This window comes from Diceros bicornis, chromosome 7, assembly GCF_020826845.1.
Source record: "Diceros bicornis minor isolate mBicDic1 chromosome 7, mDicBic1.mat.cur, whole genome shotgun sequence".
Taxonomy (NCBI): Eukaryota; Metazoa; Chordata; class Mammalia; order Perissodactyla; family Rhinocerotidae; genus Diceros; species Diceros bicornis.
This window is the reverse complement of record NC_080746.1, coordinates 62372378-62391547: the sequence shown is the minus strand read 5'-3', so window position 1 is coordinate 62391547 and position 19170 is coordinate 62372378. Positions and strand designations below refer to the sequence as shown.

General features: G+C 41.0%; 1 protein-coding gene across 1 annotated transcript; it reads right to left on the bottom strand.

Annotated features, from left to right (window-relative positions):
- Positions 1 to 547: 547 nt before the first annotated feature.
- Positions 548 to 19129, bottom strand: LOC131408757 (tripartite motif-containing protein 6-like). The gene is made up of 8 exons (XM_058545804.1): positions 19071 to 19129; positions 7558 to 8047; positions 6965 to 7060; positions 6078 to 6308; positions 3797 to 3819; positions 2351 to 2451; positions 2043 to 2069; positions 548 to 1815 (listed from the first exon to the last, which is right to left on the bottom strand). The coding sequence occupies exons 2-8, from the start codon at positions 7978 to 7980 to the stop codon at positions 1253 to 1255; spliced, it is 1464 nt and encodes a 487-aa protein (XP_058401787.1). The 5' UTR covers positions 7981 to 8047; positions 19071 to 19129; the 3' UTR covers positions 548 to 1252.
- Positions 19130 to 19170: the final 41 nt, after the last annotated feature.

Below are 19170 nucleotides of genomic sequence, written 5' to 3'. Positions count from 1 at the left end.
ATACAGCACCTCTCTACCAAAGTCATAGACACTCATTCACTAGCTGTTCATGTTAGAGCATAAAGAAGAGGGTGTGGAAAGGCTGGAAGAAATCATTCTCTTCCTAAAAGTGCTTTATATTAACTATTTTCTCTTTACCTTTTCCTCCTATTCTGGGAGAAAAATTTGTATTGATCATTTTCCTCACTTCCCCTTTTTTTACTTACATGCATTTGGAAAATTTTTTGTTTTATTTTTCAATTTCTATCCTTTTTTTTTTTTTTTTTTTGGTGAGCAAGATTAGCCCTGAGCTAACATCTGTTGCCAACCTTCCTCTTTTTGCTTGAGGAAGATTGTCCCCAAGCTAACATCTGTGCCAATCTTCCTCTATTTTTTGTATGCAGGACGCCGCCACAGCATGGCTTGATGAGCGGTGTGTAGGTCTATGCCCGGGATCTGAATGCTTGAACCCCGGGCTGCTAAAGTGGAATGCGCAAACTTAACCACTATGCCACGGGCCGGCTCCTACCCTTAAATTTTTAAGATCCATGAAGGTTGTAGTGAAAACTGAAATTGGAATCTCTTTAATTTGAATTTAAAGTGACCCAAATTAACATTATAATGGTTTTTAGCACTCAATCCTATATATACTTACACAAAAATACAGGACTTCTTTGTTCATTAATTGCATTTTATAAAACCCGACAACGATGTCACAAGAATGTAAAATTACATGTCCATTTCTTTCACAAACAGAGATGAAAACAAACCCTAAACAATGTATTAGCAAAAACAAATCCAGTATTGCATTTGGGGAATAACAGTGATTTATTTCAGGAATTTGTGTTAGATATAATAATTAAAACAAATGAATGTACTCCAATAACAGAATAAAAATGACATATGATTGTCTCAATAATAACAGAAACAATATCTCTTGAAATTTAATTTTCCATTCAGTACAAAAATTTGCAGCAAATTAATAGAAGAGAACTTCTTAAATTTGATCCCATGCATCAACAAAACAAATCTTTATTAAATACCATGTTTAATGCTAAAATGTTGAAAGCCACCCCCACCCATCTCAAGATCTGTGATTGATTCATCAAAGATGTTCATTATCACTACTGGGTACATTCTAGCATTGAGTAAATGTTCAAAGGTAAAGAAGTGAGAAGGCAGAAAAACAGAAGGTCAAAAGGGAGAGACTGAGGTACAGTTGAGCCTCAGAATAAAGGATACTGCTCAGATGTGGGCGAGGACAGAAGAATGTTCAAGAGCTTGGGCGACGCAGGGTCATTGGGACTACACAGTTGCAAGGATTAAAATATGGACAAAGGGTGGTAGGAAAGTAATATTTAGAGAAGGTATAGATGGGGAAGCCATGGTTTGTGACATTAAAAAAGGAGACAGTGCCGGCCTCATAATCTAAGAAAACCCCAATGCGGCGAGGGGGCACCATCATGGAGAGGAGCAGGGAAGCAGAAGATTCCTCATAGGCTCTATATTCATGTTTATGATGTAACCCAATTACCCAGTATCCACTTTGAGGTTGATATCTGGAGTAAACATTCTGATTGTTCGCCAACTGGCTGAAACAGAATGTAGGCTCCCCTGGATTACTGCACACCCCCAGGATCCAGTCAGTCTTCTTGGCCACATCTACCTCCCAGTAATGTTTTCCTGAAGAGAAGTGCTGAAAGCCCAGGACACCACAGTCATAATGCTCTTCCAGATGAGACCCAGACAGCTGAGCACCCACAAATCTCACCTGTCTCCGGTTTTTGGACAGGACAAGATTTAAATTAGCTGTCTGTGGATTCAGAGTCACGTCCACTGTGGGAAAAGGTACAATGTCAGAAGATGAGGATGGGTACATGGGTCTTATGACAACCGAGAAGAGAAAACACAGGAAATGTGGGAGGACTTAGAACTATGTGTTGGGGGGATGGAGGTAGGTATCAACATATCATACCTGAGAATATGTGTGGGTACGTTTGGGGAGCAGCATGTGAAAGAGGATAAGAACATGTCAGCTCAAAGAGGCCATGGTTTCTACTTACCCCAGTAACTTTGGACACCTGTCAGTTCTGTAAGGATAGAAAGAGTCAATCACATTATATGGAATCAACAGTCTCAGGTCTGATGTCTCTCTCCTTACCTTATTGAGGGGTGTACAGGGAATTCTGTGAGGATGGCCATTTCAATCCCCCTTAAATATGAACTGCACCTTCTTCGGCACATTATGTCCGTCCCTCTCTGACCTCTCTCTTTGCCGCTATTCCCAAATACCAACTATACCCTCCATTCTATTTATTTCTTACTCCTACCATAATCCCCCATCCAAACTCTGTCCCCTGAATCTCCTCACCTCTAAACACTCGCAGCATCTTTTTCAGATCTGGGGCTCGAAACATACTCTTCAGCTTGGTGGGGAGAGCTTCTGGCTTCTTCAGGGTCCAGAACTCACTCCTAGAGAGAACAGAACTTATGAATCTCCTACACTGCTGACCTTGAGTTCCTTCAACACCTCTGTCTCCCTCATCTCCCAGGCCCATTGGTGAACTTAACTCTTTCTTGAAAAAAATTAGCATCATTCTGCAGAGTCCTGACACTGGACCCAGAAGATCTGGACTAAAAACTACCTTCTCACTATCTCTGTAAATTTTGATAAGATTTAATCCCTCAAAGCCTCACTGTTTGTTTGTTTTGTTGTCATTTTTGTAAAATACAATAATTTTCCCTTCTCTCTATATATCCTAGAGATTGTGTAAAATCAAATAAAATAATGGCTGGGAAATTTTTTGCTACCTCTAAAAAAGACACAAAATACTTAAAATGTCAGTGCCATCTAAGAGGGTCTACCACAAGGGGCTAGAGATGTCTGTGTCGACAGGTAGCACATCAGAAACCTGTTGCTGGGGCTTTGAGAGTATTAAGTGAAGGTCTCCCTTCTGAAGAGTCCGTGAATTTAGGCTTTAGGGTCTCCCAGAGTCCTAGGGAGAAAGGCCTTCAGACTAGCATCTTAGGATTCACTGTCTCTGGGAATATCATGCCAGTTGGAGAAAGGAGATGTCCTCACCTCCAAACTGAGAGGAAGGGACAACAGGCTCCATATTTCACGTATCTGTGATGCACTTGAAGGTACCAGGTGTGTGGGCAACTTTAGATGTCACCTTGCTGGATGAGATCCCAGAGAATGTGACAGACAAAAGAACATGTTTTGAGCCAGGGCCAAAACCACTCTTCTCAAGACCTCAGGGCTATGTTTTTACCAGAATTGAAAAAAACAGAAGTCTGAGGAGAACTGGAGAACTAAGTAGCAAGGCATGGATTGTTCCAAAGCTAAGAGAGAAAGGGAAATTTGAGGCAGATGTCCCAGGACTGATTCTTGGACCTTGGGAAACAATGTAGATGGAAAATTTCCTTCTGATAAAATACACGGGCAGAGAAAATCCCTGTATATTTCCAGCTATAAACTACTGGAATCAGGGATAGAAGCAGGTCCAGAGGTTTGTGGAAAAGGAGTTCCATCACAGAGTACTAGGGAAGTCAATGATACTGCAGCCTTTTATTCTTAATTTTATTCCCCAATTTGTGACCTCCCATCACCCAAATTCTCCTACCATAGAAACCAGGCCAGTCCCTCTATTTGAGAGGACCCAAAAATTCTCATGAGGAACAACTCAAGACACCACAGTCCTAAATCTTCCCTGCCTTGTGATTTTTTTTTTCCTTTCCTACTAACCACAAGATAACTCTACGTAGGAATCTTTTGTCAATCCAAGGGAACCACCTCGTGTTCTCCTACACATACCTTTTCGTGACATCATTCACATCCTAGGGAGGAAAGAGACATGTTAAGTGAAGGAGTAATAGGCTTTGTCCTCTAACGAGCCTCATCCATGTTCCTCATCCCATCCCCACCACCCTGTGAAACGATGGGACTAAAGACGGCACCAATATGGAGGCCACAAAGTAGAGATAAGAACTCAGGGCAGACTGTCCCTGAGACTTCATGTAGGGATGTCAGGAGATGATTAATTCATTCATAGTACCTTTTTTTTTTTTTACAATAGAGTGTGTGTGTAAAATATTATTTATGCACATCATCTATTATTTGCCAAGCATTGTGTGTGGCTCTAGAGAATCTCACATGATTAAGTCATAATTCCTGTCTTGGAGCTGCTTACATTCTCTGATGCTGAGGATACAAGGGCCTTAAATATGGTTGTTTCTCAAACTTCACCTCCTCTAACCCTCTACGTTACCTTTGCTGACTTCATCTAGTTTTCTTGATTTTAACACACACACATGTTAATGATTCCCAAAGCCGTACTTCTGCTCAGAGCTCTCGTATATACTCCACCGAATGATCCACAGGCATCACTAACTCAACGTGTTGAAAAGAAAACTTACATTTCCTGCAACCATGAGATCTCCCCTGTTATTTTGCATCTTCCTCAAGGAAACCCGTATCCATTCAGTTACCAAATTTAGACAAAGTATTGTCCTAAAAACTACCTTATATTCACCCTGACGTCCCATCTTAGACCAGGCCCATCCATTTCACACCCTTGGCTTCTTTTAGCCCCCTGCTCTTCACCATCATCACTGCCACTGCCTGCCTCATTTGAGCAGAATTGCCTCATGGCCTCCTATTTGATCTCCCTAACTTCTGCTCTATACATCTCAATGACTCTGAAGAAAAGGCCAGCGATTTGATGGACATAACACAGGAATAACTATTTTCTCTGTACTGTGGCTATTTTTGGATGCATTTGACAGAAACGCAATTCAAATTGGCTTGAATATGGAAAGTGGTAGAGGTAGTAGATGTACCAACTTACACTAAACACCCAGAATTATATCAACCGTAAGGCATGGCTGTACTGAGGAACTCAAATGATTAAATCAGGATCCTACTTCCTGGCTATTTCTCTTGTTAGCTTTATCCTTATGGTTTACACTTTGAAACTTGAAAGTTGCAGGCTTGCACCAGCTATCCAATCTTAATGGGCAACAATGTCATATGAAAAGGAGAAGGAAGAATGTGTCTTTGATGGACGAGTTCTAGAAAAACTGACTGTGAGATAACACTCAAGTTAAAACGCCCATTGGGCAGCATACTAATGGGTGTTGGAGTCTAGACAGATGCCTGGACTAGTGATATAAATTGATGATCTTTTTGTACTTATGGAGCAATTTTTACAGTTTGAGGAGACTGTGGACGGGCTAGAAGAAGGAGGGGAAGGAGCAAGTATTAGGGTAACCCAACACCAAAGATGAAGAAAAAGGGCAAGAAGAATAAAATGAAGATGTGAAACCAGAATCAGTGAACGAGGAAAAGCTCCAACAGGTGGAAAGTAACTACCCCATGACCCCAGCACTGGGGTCCAAGAATGAGTAAAGAAACGATTATTCCACTAGCAAAGGGAGAGCAAGAGGAAAGCAAGACAGCAAACAGAAAATAAGAAACAGCCTGAAAGTTTCAGAATGTCACAAGGTACATCCTGCCTCAACTTCAGTCACACTATTCACTTTATGCAGAAAAACAGCTGCTCAGATTTCAACCTCAGTTCAAGCTCCTCCATCTAATATTTCTAGACTTGACACCCTACACCCTCCCAACCTAAACACACACACACACAGGCCAGAGCCCAGGCTTCTCTGTGCCTCAAAAGGTTGTCACAGCTTGGGGGGTGCTACTGGCATCTACTAGGTAGACACCAGGAATGCTGCTAAACATCCTACAATGTACAGGACAGCCACTAACAGCCAAGAATTTTCCAGGCCAAAATGTCAATAGTGCCGAGATTGAGAAATGCTGCTATAGAACATCACTGGATACAACAGATCTTCTTCACGGTATCAAATGAACTTTACTAAATGAACTAACATTCCCTTAGCCTTTGTACTTTTAATTATCCTCTGCTTTACCTGTGACCTCTGCACAGTTTAATGGGGAAGAGGTACTACTGAGTCAAAGGGATTTTTTTCTTGCCCCCACCAGGGTATCAGTCCATTGTGAGAAGGGAAAAAAAGTTAGTCTCTCTTTGCCTTGACTCTCAGATTGGGGGCTCCTTCGTGAGTCTTACCTGCAGCAGTTCTGTCATTGACCCCTGACACCGACGTTCCAGATCTGAGATGAGAGCTCTCAGTGACTGGCTCTGGTGGACCAGCTCATCCTCAGCCTCTTCTATAATACTCAGCCCCCTCCTCTCCTCTACCTCCAGCTTTTTCAGTTGCCGCTGCTCCTCTTTGTCCAGGATGCTTCTCAACCGATTAAACTGTGTCTGAATCCTCTGTCTCTCAGGTTCCATCTGATTCTTCAGGAACACAGAAGAGAAAGAGGCTGCTAGTCTGTTGACCTCAGGGTCTCCTCTACAAGTGGGGGGGAGACAGGCTCAGCACTGCTTTCCTGGCCAGGTCTTACCGGGAAAGGAGGAATAAATGGGGGAGTAAGTCCTGCAGAACCTGTTCTTTCCTCTTCTAGTCTCCCTTCAGCTCTTCCCAGACCATGAGCCCCTGGCTGCCTTATCTAGGCCTCCTAAATCGAGACTGTGATTCCTGGGTGAGGTTTAGATTCCAGGCAGCCTCCCCTTCCAATTTTGAGTATTGAGGTAGGAATGATTGGCCTGTGCCTAACCTGTCTTTCTAGGAGGTTTCAGAGCTTCAACTGTATAATAAGGTCCAGAATCAAGAAATAACGGATGCCAATGGCCATGGCTCCTCTCCTACATGATTGTTTTCAAAAATCTGGATTCCCTTTTGATATGTTCATTTTCTAATTCCCGCTTCCCTCTTCCCCACTCTGCACCAAGAATAATACCCTTGTCTAGAAGGGTGGCAGTGAATGATTAGGCATAGGGAAGTTCTTCTGGCCAAATCAGGAAACAGACAGGACTGGGTCTCCTTGGCCCTTGGCTCCTATGCCCTGCCCTGATTCCTGTCCCAGGACACCTTCAGGAAGAATCTCTCTTACCTTCCAGGATGCCCTCTTCTCTCTAATAACAGCTTTTAGTTTCTCAGCTTCCTGCTGCTCTTGCTTCAGTTTCTTCAGAGACTCTTGGAACTTCTCCTGGAAGAAACACATCAAGTCAAGCAAGGTCAAGCATGAAATTGTTTTGGTGCCTAGACATGGAATGAATGGGGTAGAGATTATGCTGACTTCAGAAGCCTGTCCTGCCCTGGGATGAAAAACTGAGAAGGCCAAAGTATCTTTTATATACAGAGGATGGGATCCAATGGGAACAGGTTGATTCTCTTTCCTTTGGGGAAAGAACCTGATCATGAAGCACTTTAAGTCCTTTATTCTCATTGCCAACATATGCCAAACACTCAATCCACCAAGCTCCCTATTTGCCCCTAGCAGCATCTTCTACTCAAAAGGCCATGCAGAGCTAATCTTGAGCAGCAAGAAAGATATAAAGTTTCTACTCTTGGCCAGGGAGACATTTTCTTGGTTCATTCCTCTAGCCTAACGGGAAGACTACAAAGAAATTAGATTAGAGCATGAGGCTAAAATCTCCTGCTAAGGACTGTTCCTCCCTGCCTTCCCCCCATCTGGGCTCCCACCTGATATTCCTGGGCAACCTCCTCCATAAGGAACGTGTGGTGACCACGGTGCTCCTGAGACCGCTCACAAAGCCAGCAAATGACCTTCCCATCCTCCTTACAGAAGAGCTGGAGTTTCTCTCCATGGTGTGCACAAAGAAGCATCTTTGGCTGCTTCCCCGAGCCCAACACCACGTCTCTAAGCCTCTCTGCTATGTTGGCCAGGTGCCGATTAGGCCGCAGGTTCCCAGGCTGGTAGCTGGTCTGGCACACAGGACAGCTGCTCTCTCCTTCTTGGCTGATCCTGGACTTTTTGTTGTTTGCAGTGATGCACGCTTGGCAGAAGCTGTGGCCACAGTCTATGCTCACGGGTTCTGTCAGGAGCTCCAGGCAGATGGGGCAGGTCACTTCATCCCGTATGTCCACCAGTATTGCTGAAGTCATTGCAGCCACTCTCCTGGTTTCTGCTGGACCAGCCCTGACTGCTAAGGTGCTTCCTTCTTACAGAATCCTGGGTAGATGGGCAAACAAAAAAGGATCAGGGTGAAAAATGAGGGAGAAAAAAGGGAGGCTGAGTGCCCTGGCTAGAGGGCATACACTTGGGGTAACAGGGCTTCTCATTCTAATTTCAAACACGTTCTTTACCCCAGCTCATAGCAGACATTAATTTACACCCTCATTACAGCAATGATTATGATTTCCTTTTATTCCTGTTGGATGGAGGGACAAACTGAAGCTCTGCAAAGGAAGGGTCTTGTGTGCACCACCATCTGTTTGACCTTTTCCCAGCCCACCAAAACACACTCTCAATATTAAAAACACCAAAACGTGCTGCTGCCTCAGGATTTTTGCACTTGCTGCTCCTGCTGCAAGGAAGAGCCTTCAGCCTGTTATGTGCATGACTCTCTGACTTCATTCAACTCTCTCCTTACATGATCCCTCATCAGAAGGGTCTGTTGTCAAGCCTAGCTAAAGCACGGCCACCCATACAATTACTCTCGGTATACTTACCTGCTGAATTTTTCTTCTTATCACCACCTAATAGGAAAATTTAACTGTCTGAATCCCCCCGCTAGGATATAAGCTCCATGAGATCAGAGACTTTTTCTGTTTGTTACCATATCCTCAGAACCTAGCACAGTACTCATCACGCAGGCCCTCAACTTCTGATGAATAAAAATCTAGAACCTCCTCAGCCCTCCATGGGTGATGAGGCCTTTCTCAGGAGCTTGTTCACCTCTTTGCCACCAGTCTGGCATTGCTTTTCAGTATCTAATCTCTAAGATCCAAGGTATCATTTGTCATCAAGACATTTCCACCTTTTAACAGCTCTGCCCCCCACAGAGCCCTTTCATCCCTCATGGTCACCTTCCCAGAAAAACCCAAAGATACAACAATGACCACAATAATGTGAGGTAATAGTTTCACACCTAACAATTTTATGAAACCAGCTGTGATTTAGAAATCACATTCACCTGCTTTCCTTATCCCTCAAAGGAAAACTCCGAATAAAAAGAGTATTTTGAGACCTTTGATAAAGACATTAAGTGACTTTATAGAAACACACATCTGGTAAGTCGCAGAGTTGGCATAACTGAACATGTCCAGAGTCCTTACTCGAAGCTCTGTCCTCAACTACATAGCCTTAACAAAAGAGAGTCAGTGGCAAAGGTGTAAACGTTGGGCCAGACCCTGTGATTTAGGAGTATGGAAATGGGAAAGTTCCCATTTGATGAAGAAATTTTACCAATTTAATAAACTTTGACCAGAGCCTTAGTGGGCCCACATGTGGGGGAGAGAGGGGACAGGTGGGGTGGGGGAGGCCACACATGTTCTAGTGATAGGACAGTCCACAGAGAAAAGACCTGAGGAAGAGGTATGCATGTGGGGTGGCTGGACCAAAGAAGTCTTATACCATTTAGGGAAAGTATTTTGGAATAACTAATGACAGAAAAGGATAAAAATGAAGGAAAGGGAGAAATGAAGTATTAGTACCTGCTACATCATGGATCAACCTTGAAAACACTATGCTAAGTGAATGAAGCCAGACACAAAAAATCACACACTATATATAATTTCCATCAATGGAAATGTGCAGAGTAGGTAAATCTATAGATACAGAAAGTAGATTAGCAGTTGCCGGGGATGGTGGGAGAGGGAAAGGGCAGTAACTGCTAATGGGTTTGGGGTTTCCTTTGGGGGTGATGAAAATATTCTGGAATTACACAGTGGTGCTGGCTGAACTGCTTTGTGATTATGCCAAAAAGAAACACTGAACTCTACATCATTAAAGGGTGAATTTTACAGTATGTGAATTATATAGCAATAAAAAAAATTATATAAGAGGAAAAAGGAAGACAGGGAGGCTACCTTGTGACGACTTAGTTCAGAGTGCTCTCAATCTCAGCTTTCACACAAGGCACGATGTGGGAGAGGATCTAAGAGTCAAGCATAGTACTATAGTCGGTATGGAGAGAGGGTGATGAATGAAATAAATACTGTCCAAGGAGGTATACCATTTAGATTCCTGGCAGGAAACCAATCCATTTTTGAAGATATAATGAAAGACAATCATTATTAATGCAAACATGTATGTATACATGAAGGTGTTTCAAGGAATAGTGGAAAGAAGGCAGAAAATAATCATAGATACCATTTTCTGATTAATTTTTATGTGCTAGGCAATGGCTAAACTCTTTGCAGGCATTATACAAGCTAATCCCACAGTAATTCTATCAGGTAAGTTTAATAACACCTATTTTATGAATATAAAAAGTGAATTTCTGAAAATGTTTAATTACCAAAAGTCTCAGAGTAATAAGTGACAAAGTGAAGATTATAATTCAGTTTTATGCAACTCCAAATCTCAGGTTGTTAACCACATTAATACAGTGGCTCATCTGGTTCTTAAAGGGAGACAATGTTTTTTTCATGTCACCCACACCACCTGCAAGGGCACTCAGGTCATAAAGTGGTTCAGCTTGTTTCTATCCAAATCTTGATTGGTGTGTGTCTCATTTTTTGGCTGCACTGATTCAGCGTGGTAACCCCCTTCTTCCTGACATTTAAAGACCTCCTACAGCTCTTCCTAAGTTATCTGCAGTTTCCTTCTCCAGCCCAACTCTGCTTCATTCCTGGTGGCACATCCCAGGGACTCAGGCTGCTCCTTTTCTCTGGCAGTGTGGGGCAGCAGAGAAGGCATTGGAGCTAGAGTAACGTAGACCCAGGTCTGAATCCTGAATTCACTTACCAGTGTCTAGTTCTGGAACACTGGAGTAATTCCTGATCTGAGACGTGGTCTAATCTTTTTGTGTACTGCTAAAATCAATTCCTTCCTCATAACATAGATGTGATAATTATCTGTGCCAATGTGTAGAACAGTCTCAACAAAAACTAGTTATCACTACACTGATGCTGTCACTGCTCTTCGATCCTTCAGTGCTCTTGCCTCTTACCACGAGGAAAAGGGCCTCTTCAGTATTTTTACTGGGGATAGACCAAGGTCTGGTAGATGAATAGCTCTATATAAATGTTAGTTTTAAGAATGAATGAATCACTTTCTCACCCCCTTTCACATCTTCTTACTTCTTTTAGACCTACGAGAAAAATCCAATATCTCAATTCATAAAAAGATTTAATAAGATGGCATTTAAGGACAATGTGAGAAGCTGGACCTGACCCAGTAGTTTCTGTGTGCCTGGCACAAAGATCAGTTAAGAAAGCTCGGAGCTTCTCTAACTAGACAACTAGAGATGCTGCAACTTATTCTAACTGTATTTTTTGTCTGTGCTAAATTAAAATAGATATCTTCATTGAAAAACATCTTTATTCTCACTCTTGGAAGTTTTCAGTAGTTAAATTATATTACTGTTGCCTTAAATTATACTGAGAATTGTTTTAGACATTTTATCTTATTTATTTATTTATTTTTACTGATCCAGCATTGAACCACTTGCATTGGAACCCATTTGCTCTGCTTGCCTAGCTGGAGTGTTATTTGGGCCACTGAACATGAGCCAGCTCACAAATGCACTGCCTAGTTGAAGGCACACTAGTCCTGGTCCCAGTTCTGACATTCACAGATAGGATAGGCCACCGGGCAGCTGAGAGCAACTGTAATTCCACAATTTCTCCTTCGCTGGTCCCCCAGCAAAGGCAGATGTACACTGATATACCACATGGTCAGTGTAGGCATAATTGAAGAACACAAGGTCCTGTAATTTGTACCAATTTTCCCCTCTTGAGGACCTGGTAGGATAAAAAACATCAAATTGCCTGCCAGTAACAATATGCCCTTTCAGAATAAAGGGTGAGAAAGTGTCCCCAACTAAGAAAAAATAATCTGTGAGACACAGCATAGCTGAGCAGGGTGAATACAGAGTATTGCTAGAGATTTAGTGAGCTGAAAACGAGCCCTCAGTGCTGCCACCTAGTGCTCTCTGGTGCACTTGCAGGTACTGGACTCATTCATCAGCTCTGTCCTGTTTGGCAATAGCAATGTTAACACTAAGTATTTATTAAAAGCCTGTTATGTACTGGGCAATAATCTAAAGAGTCTTCATGGAACAACTCAGTAATTCTTTATAAAAACACTGAGTGTCCCTTCAACCTCATTTAATAACTGTATAAACTGAGGCTCAGAGACATTAGATAGCTTGTCCAAGTGGTAGATCCAGGATTTGAATATATTCCTCTTCTCCATAAAGGGTACAGAATGACAATGTTAACAAATTAATGAAACGTGAGCAACTACCTGGTATTACAGAAGTATTTACTTATCATCTGACACTGACATTTAACCAAATTAATCACACCTATGGGAACTGGGCACTTAATTGATTTGCTAACATCTCCTAACACCTACATAACCTCACTTAGCACATTGTGATAGACTATGAGGGTCTATCATCTGTGTTAAATTAGGATTATGAGGGCAGAGGCCCAATCTCTCCTGATCGTCTATGTATCCCAGAGCCTAGCACTGCACCTAACACAAGAAATGAGCAATTAACTTTATAACAGAATTAAAATTATAACTTACTGCTGAGCTTAAAGTTAAACTTGACATTGGCACTGAAGCCTCACAATGGAAACAAATGTGCTATTTTGTGAAATTATTAATGTTAAAAAATAAGTGACTTTGAAAAGATCAATAAAACCTTATAAATCTCCAGCCAAGCTAACTCAGAATAAAAGAGAAAGGACTCAAATTACTAATATCAGAAATGAAAGAGGGAGCATCACTACAGATCCTATGGACATTCAAGGTATAAAGACTACTATGAACAACTCTATGCCTACAAATTTGATAACGTAGATGAAACGGACCAATTCCTTGAAAGGCACAATTTGCTAAAATTCACATAAGAAGAAATAGACACTCTGATAGGCCCATTTTTTAAAAGAAATTGGGTCAGTAATTAATAACCTTCCAAAATAGAAAGCAGCAGGCCCAGATGGGTTAACTGGTGAATTCTACCAAAGATTTAAGGAAAAAATAATACCAATTCTCTCCAATCTCTTTTAGAGGATAGAAGCAGAGGGAATACTTCTCAGCTCATTTAGAATTATATCTCTCATGAACACAGAAACAAAAATCCTCAACAAAATATTAGCAAATCGAATCAAACAACATATAATAAAAATACCATGACCAAATGGGATTTATCTCCGATATTCAAGGCCAGTTCAAAATTTGAAAATCAATTAACGCTAAAAAATAAAATCACATAATCATATAAATTGATATAGAAAAAGTATTTGACAAAAATCCAACACCCATTCATGATAAAATCTCAGTAAAAAAGGAATAGAGGACAAATCCCTCAACTTGATAAAGCACATCCACAAAAAACCTACAGCTAACATCATACTTAATGATGAGAAACTTGAAGCTACCCCACTAGGACCACGTATAAGGCAAGACTATCCCCTCTCACCACTCCTTTTCAACATTGTACTGAAAGTTCTAGCTAATGCAATGAGACAAGAAAAGGAAATAAAAAGCATACAGATGGGAAGAAAGAAATAAAACTGTCTTTGTTTGCAGATGACATAACCATCTATGTAGAAAATCCAGAACTGACAAAACAAAACCTCCTGGAACTTGTGAACGATTACAGCCAAGACTGCAGGATACAAAGTTAATATACAAAAGTCAGTCAATTTCCTATATACCAATAATGAACAAGTGGAATTTGAAATTAAAAACACAATACCATTTACATTAGCACCTAATAAATGAAATACTTAGGTATAAATCTAATAAAATACGTATATCTATATAAAGAAAACTACAAAACTCTGATGAATGAAATCAAAGAACTAAATAAATGGAGAGATATTCTATGTTAATGGATTGGGAGATTCAATACTGTCAAGACAACAATTCTTCCCAACTTGATCTATAAATTCAATGCAATTCCAACCAAAATCCTGCAAGTTATTTTCTGGATATCAATAAACTGATTCTAAAGTTTATATGGAGAGGCAAAAGCCCAGAATAGCCAACAAAATACTGAAGAACAAACTTGGAGGATTGATGCTACCCTACTTTAAGACTTACTATAAAGCTATAGTAATCAAGACAATGTAGTATTGGTGAAAGAATGTAAAATAGATCAATGGAACAGAATAATGAGCTCAGAAATAGATCCCCATGTAGACAACTGATCATTAACAAAGGAGCAAAGGAAATATAATGGAGCAAAGATTGTCTCTTCAACAAATGGTCCTGGAACAACTGGACATCCACATGCAAAAAAAATGGATCTATACACAGACTTTACAGCCTTTACCAAAATTAACTCAAAATGGACCATAAACCTAAATATTAAACACAAAACTATAAAACTGCTAGAAGATAACATAGAAGAAAACCTACATGACCTTGGGTATGGTAATGCCTTTTTAGATGTAACACCAAAGACACAATCCATGAAATAAATAATTGGTAAATTAGACTTCATTAAAATTAAAAACTTCTTCTCTGCAAAAGACAATGTCAAGAGAATGGAAAGACAGGACACAGACTGAGAGAAAATATTTGCAAAAGACACATTTGAAAAGTACTGTTATCCTAAATATACACAGCACTTTTAAAACTCAATAAGAAAACAAACAAATCAATTAAAAAATGAACCAAAGATCTGACACGTCACCAAAGAAGATATACAGATGGCAAATATGCATATGAAAAGATGCTCTAGATCATGTTATCAGAGAACCGCAAATTAAAACAGCAAAGAGATACCACTACATACCTATTAGAATGGCCAAAATTGGAACACTGGCAACACCAAATGCTGGCAAGGATGTGGACCAACAGGAACTCAAATTCATTGCTGCTGGGAATGCAAAATCATACAGCCACTTTGGAACACAGTTGGGTGGTTTCTTACAAAAGTAAACACACTCTTATCAGATGGTCCAGCATACACGCTCCTTGGTATTTACCCAAAGGAAATGAAAACTTATGTCCACATAAAAACCTGCACACAGATGTTTTTAGCAGCTTTATTCATAATCGTCAAATCTTGGAAGCAATCAAGACATCCTTCACTAGGTGAGTTGATAAAGCGTGGTACATGCAGACAATAGAATATTTTTCAGCACTAAAAAGAAATGAGCTACCAAGCGATGAAAAGACATGGAGGAACTTTAAATGTACTAACTGAAATCTGAAAATGCTACATACTGCATTCCAACTATGTGATATTCAGGAAAAGGCAAAACTATGGAGACAATAAAATGATCAGTGGTTGCCAGGAGCTGGGTTGAGGTATAACCGAGTAGAGCACAGAGTATTTTTAGGGCAGTGAAAATACTCTATAGGAGACTATAATGATGGATACACATCATTTTGCATTTGTCCAAACACACAGAAAGTACAACAGAAGGCTGAATCATAACGTAAAGTAGGGACTTTAGGTGACTATGATGTGGCAACATTAAGTACATCAATTGTAACAAATGTAGCACTCTGGTGGGGGATGGTGATAATGGGGAGTCTATGCACATGTCGGGGCAGAGGGTATATAAGAAATCTCTCTACTTTCCCCTCGATTTTGCTAGGAACCTAAAATAGCTCTAAAAAAATAATGTCGATAAAAAAATTTTGGTGATATTATACTTACTATTTTAACTGAAGGTCCACTCCATTTCCCCCAACATATACACACATACACACACATTTATTTCAGGAAAAAGTGTACCTGGTATACACAATTCTCATGGAGAAGACTTTCTCCCTCATAAATGCAATGTGATAATAGCCAAAAACTGGAAATAATCCATAAAAGCCATTAACTGGTAAATGAACAAATTGTGGTATATCCAAACAATAGCATATTATCAAACAGTAAAATGGAACTACTGATACATACAACAAGATAAATCTCAAAAGCATTACGCAAAGTAAAGGAAGCTAGACGGAAAAGATAAGTTACTATATGATTCTATTTATATGAAATCCTAGAGAAGACAAAGCTACACTATTAGAAAGCAGATTAGTGGATGCCAGGGCCTGGGCTATGAGGAGATGAATTGCAAAGGGTCAAGGAAATTTTGGGGGTGATGGAAATACCCTTTATATATCATGATTGTGTTGGTGGTTACACACCTGTATACATGTCAAAACTCACAGAATTGTATGCTTAAAATTGATGACTTACTAGATGTAAATTATAACTCATTAGAGCTGACAAAAACAAAACAAAAAAGAAAAGCAATGAGAAAAATCAAAGCTTGGCTTTCTGATCTTCTTCCAAGCATAGATTAGAACTGTGTCGTCAAATATGGTAGCTACATGTGGCTACTGAGCACCTGAAATGTGGCTAGTTGAAAAAAAAGATGTTTTAAGTATAAAGTACACACCAGCTTTCAAAACTTAGTAAGAAAAAATAACCAAAATATCTCATTAATAGTTTTTTTATATTGATTGCATGTTCTAATAATATTTTGGACGTATTGAGTTAAACATATTAAAATCAATTTCACCTGTTTCTTCTACCTTTTTAATGAAGCCACTAGAAAATTTAACATTATATATGTGGCCCCATTATATCTGTATATTTCTTTTCCATCTAATGCACTACTTTAGAGATTTAAGACAGAGAAATTCTGGAACAGAAAAGATTAGTAAAGTTAATGTCTCCTGTCAAAGGGTATAAAGATAAGGCTGGGGAAAGGGAGAAACTGTGAAGAAGGGGAACACACAGTTAGCAAGGGTTTGAGTAACCCTTGCCCACATACCAGCAGGCCCTTGACCACTGGCTGTTGCTGAGCACAGCCCAGAGACATGGAAGGTCAACCGAGACTCTGACTGAGGCCATGTCTCAAGAGCAGTGTGGACGGGCTGAGAGATGCCAGTCTGGCTGTGTGAGGAGTGCACTCCCCCAGAGCCTGAGGTCCCAGAGCCCTGAGGATCAAATTAGCAAATGAAAGAGGCCAAATTCACGACCAGGTGGGACCAGTTAAATCAGAAGCCAATGCCTGAATAAGGTCACGTGGTCCGCTAAGTAGCAGCACAGGCAACCGATTGGAGCTCTTGATGCACAATCTCTTGGCCTCACCAGGACAAGTTCAGTATCTGCACTTTACTAAGATCTCCAAGCGATCTATCTGCACATTAAGGCTTCAGAAGCACTGCCTTAAACAAGGGAGCTTTCTTCTCAGATGGATGCAATTTAGGGTGCAAAATAGCTAGAAAGTGGCAGGGGTGGGGGAGGGCCAGAAAATGGACTGATATTTAGATCTGTAGTGTCTACAGGTATTAAAATTAGACTGTATTAGGCATATGACTGTATTGGAATGGAAGCTCACAACTCAATATCAAAATGGCTTTCAGAACAAAAGTCAGTGACTGGGCAGAGGATCCTAAAGGCTGGTCCAGGCTGGGGGGCTCAGAACGAAAGTGAGAAGTAAGATGAGGCGGGCTGCCTCCCAGCTGGGAGCTCCAGCAAAACTGGAGTAAAAATCTAAATAGGTGGCAACTGCATTCAAAGTGAGTTGGGCTTCTTGTGCTCTGGAAATAATATATTTTTACCTTTGTGTAGGGTTATATTCCACTTTAACCTATTATCTGGAATCGATTATCTAACAGGATGCACTCAGCTGAATTGGAACATAATCAGCTTCAAATATTTTTCAAATTTCACTTCAAAAGAATCACTACCCCATGTATTCAAAACTCATAATGATTTAATATCTCTGCAAATTCTTAAAACATTGTCCTGCACAGGTTTTTTTCTCTCTGAGTGTTAGATAATCCATTAACCGAGGATTTTCTTTTTTTTGGGATAGATCATAAAATTCTTATTATTTTTGGTTGTTCTCTGAATTTGTGATATTACATTTGTAATTCCTAATTTTTAAAACTGTTGTTTTTTAATTTGTTTAGAAGTAGTCATCTATTCCTTACTCTATGCTTTGAAAAATTGTTTTGATTTTGGCATTTTTTTAAAGCGAGGCATTGAGCTTGCCAATCATGACAACTTAAAAACTTAGAGTATTTAGTATTTGTCAGGCACTCTCCTGTGTGTTTAAACCTCTGTGTCACTTAACCCTCACCCAAACTCTAGGATATAAATACTACTCTGTCCATTTTATACATGAAAGAAACTGAAGCTCAGAGGTCAAGTTAACAGGTGCGGGCACATAGGCAGAATTTGAACACAGGCAGGCTGGCAGCAGCCCCCTGGCCCTTAACCACACATTTCTGTCTTAATTGATTGACTGATTAAATGTTGTCCCTAATCTCACTGAGCTCATTTGCAGTGAGGATGAAAAAGAAATAAAGTTAAAATAATCTATATCATGAGAGAAGGGACTTCATCTCCTGCCCTGTCACCTCTGCCAAAGCGACATTGGGCCACTCATGGAACGGCAGGCTTCTCCCTGTAACGGGCAACTCGAGGGAATGAGAAGCCAGAGAAGCTCCAGATATGACAGCATCAGGTGCTCAAGGCTCTCTAGAGCAAACTAAGGAGTTTTAAACAGATTCTGAGGAAAAGAGGGCGCTCCCTCTTTCGATCTTTTTTCCGAACTCAAGCGCGCGTGGCCCCGCTCAGCCAGCTCTGGCCTTTGAACAAACGCCGCAGGTCCGGCTGAGTGCCCGAGACTCATCTCCCAACTCCCCCAGGGAGGAGTCAGGCCTCCTGGGGTGGAGAATAAACGGTGCTCACTTCCTGGAACAGAAAGGCTGGAGCTGGGGGGAGGGGTCGCTGACCTCTGAATCCGCACCAGTCCCGTGTTTTGCCGTCATTCCATAACAAGACTTCCAGAGCTGCCTCCCCTACATCCTTTGGCTTCCAGAATCAGGGTTCAACTATCACTGCGCTTTACACGGCCTACTCCTAGCTCCAAAGGTGCCTCTTCTGTGCTCCCTTCCCAAACTTGAGTTAACCCAAAACTGCAGAGGTCTCCCTCACTCTTCCTCCACCCGCGAACCCCCAGCGCAACCTGTAGGGCGGGTCAAACTCTCAGTACTGGTGGGAACAGCGGTGGCTGGACAAAAAATGGATTTGCTCACTAACCTGGAAGCTTCGGCCTGGATCAGAGCCGAGGACTTGCAACTGCCGCCGCGTCCACCAAAGCCGAGAGACTCAGGGGGAAAGAGGCGGGGCGAGGGGAGGA

What these genes read in the sequence shown, in the direction of transcription:
- LOC131408757 (XM_058545804.1), bottom strand. Translation starts at nt 7,980, where the DNA reads ATGACTTCAGCAATACTGGTGGACATACGGGATGAAGTGACCTGCCCC. An exon ending in AGGTTGCCCAGGAATATCAG is followed by an intron (nt 7,061 to 7,557) that starts GTGGGAGCCCAG and finishes TGTTTCTTCCAG; the next exon opens with GAGAAGTTCCAAGAGTCTCT. An exon ending in GTGAATGATGTCACGAAAAG is followed by an intron (nt 2,452 to 3,796) that starts GTATGTGTAGGA and finishes TGTTCTCTCTAG; the next exon opens with GAGTGAGTTCTGGACCCTGA.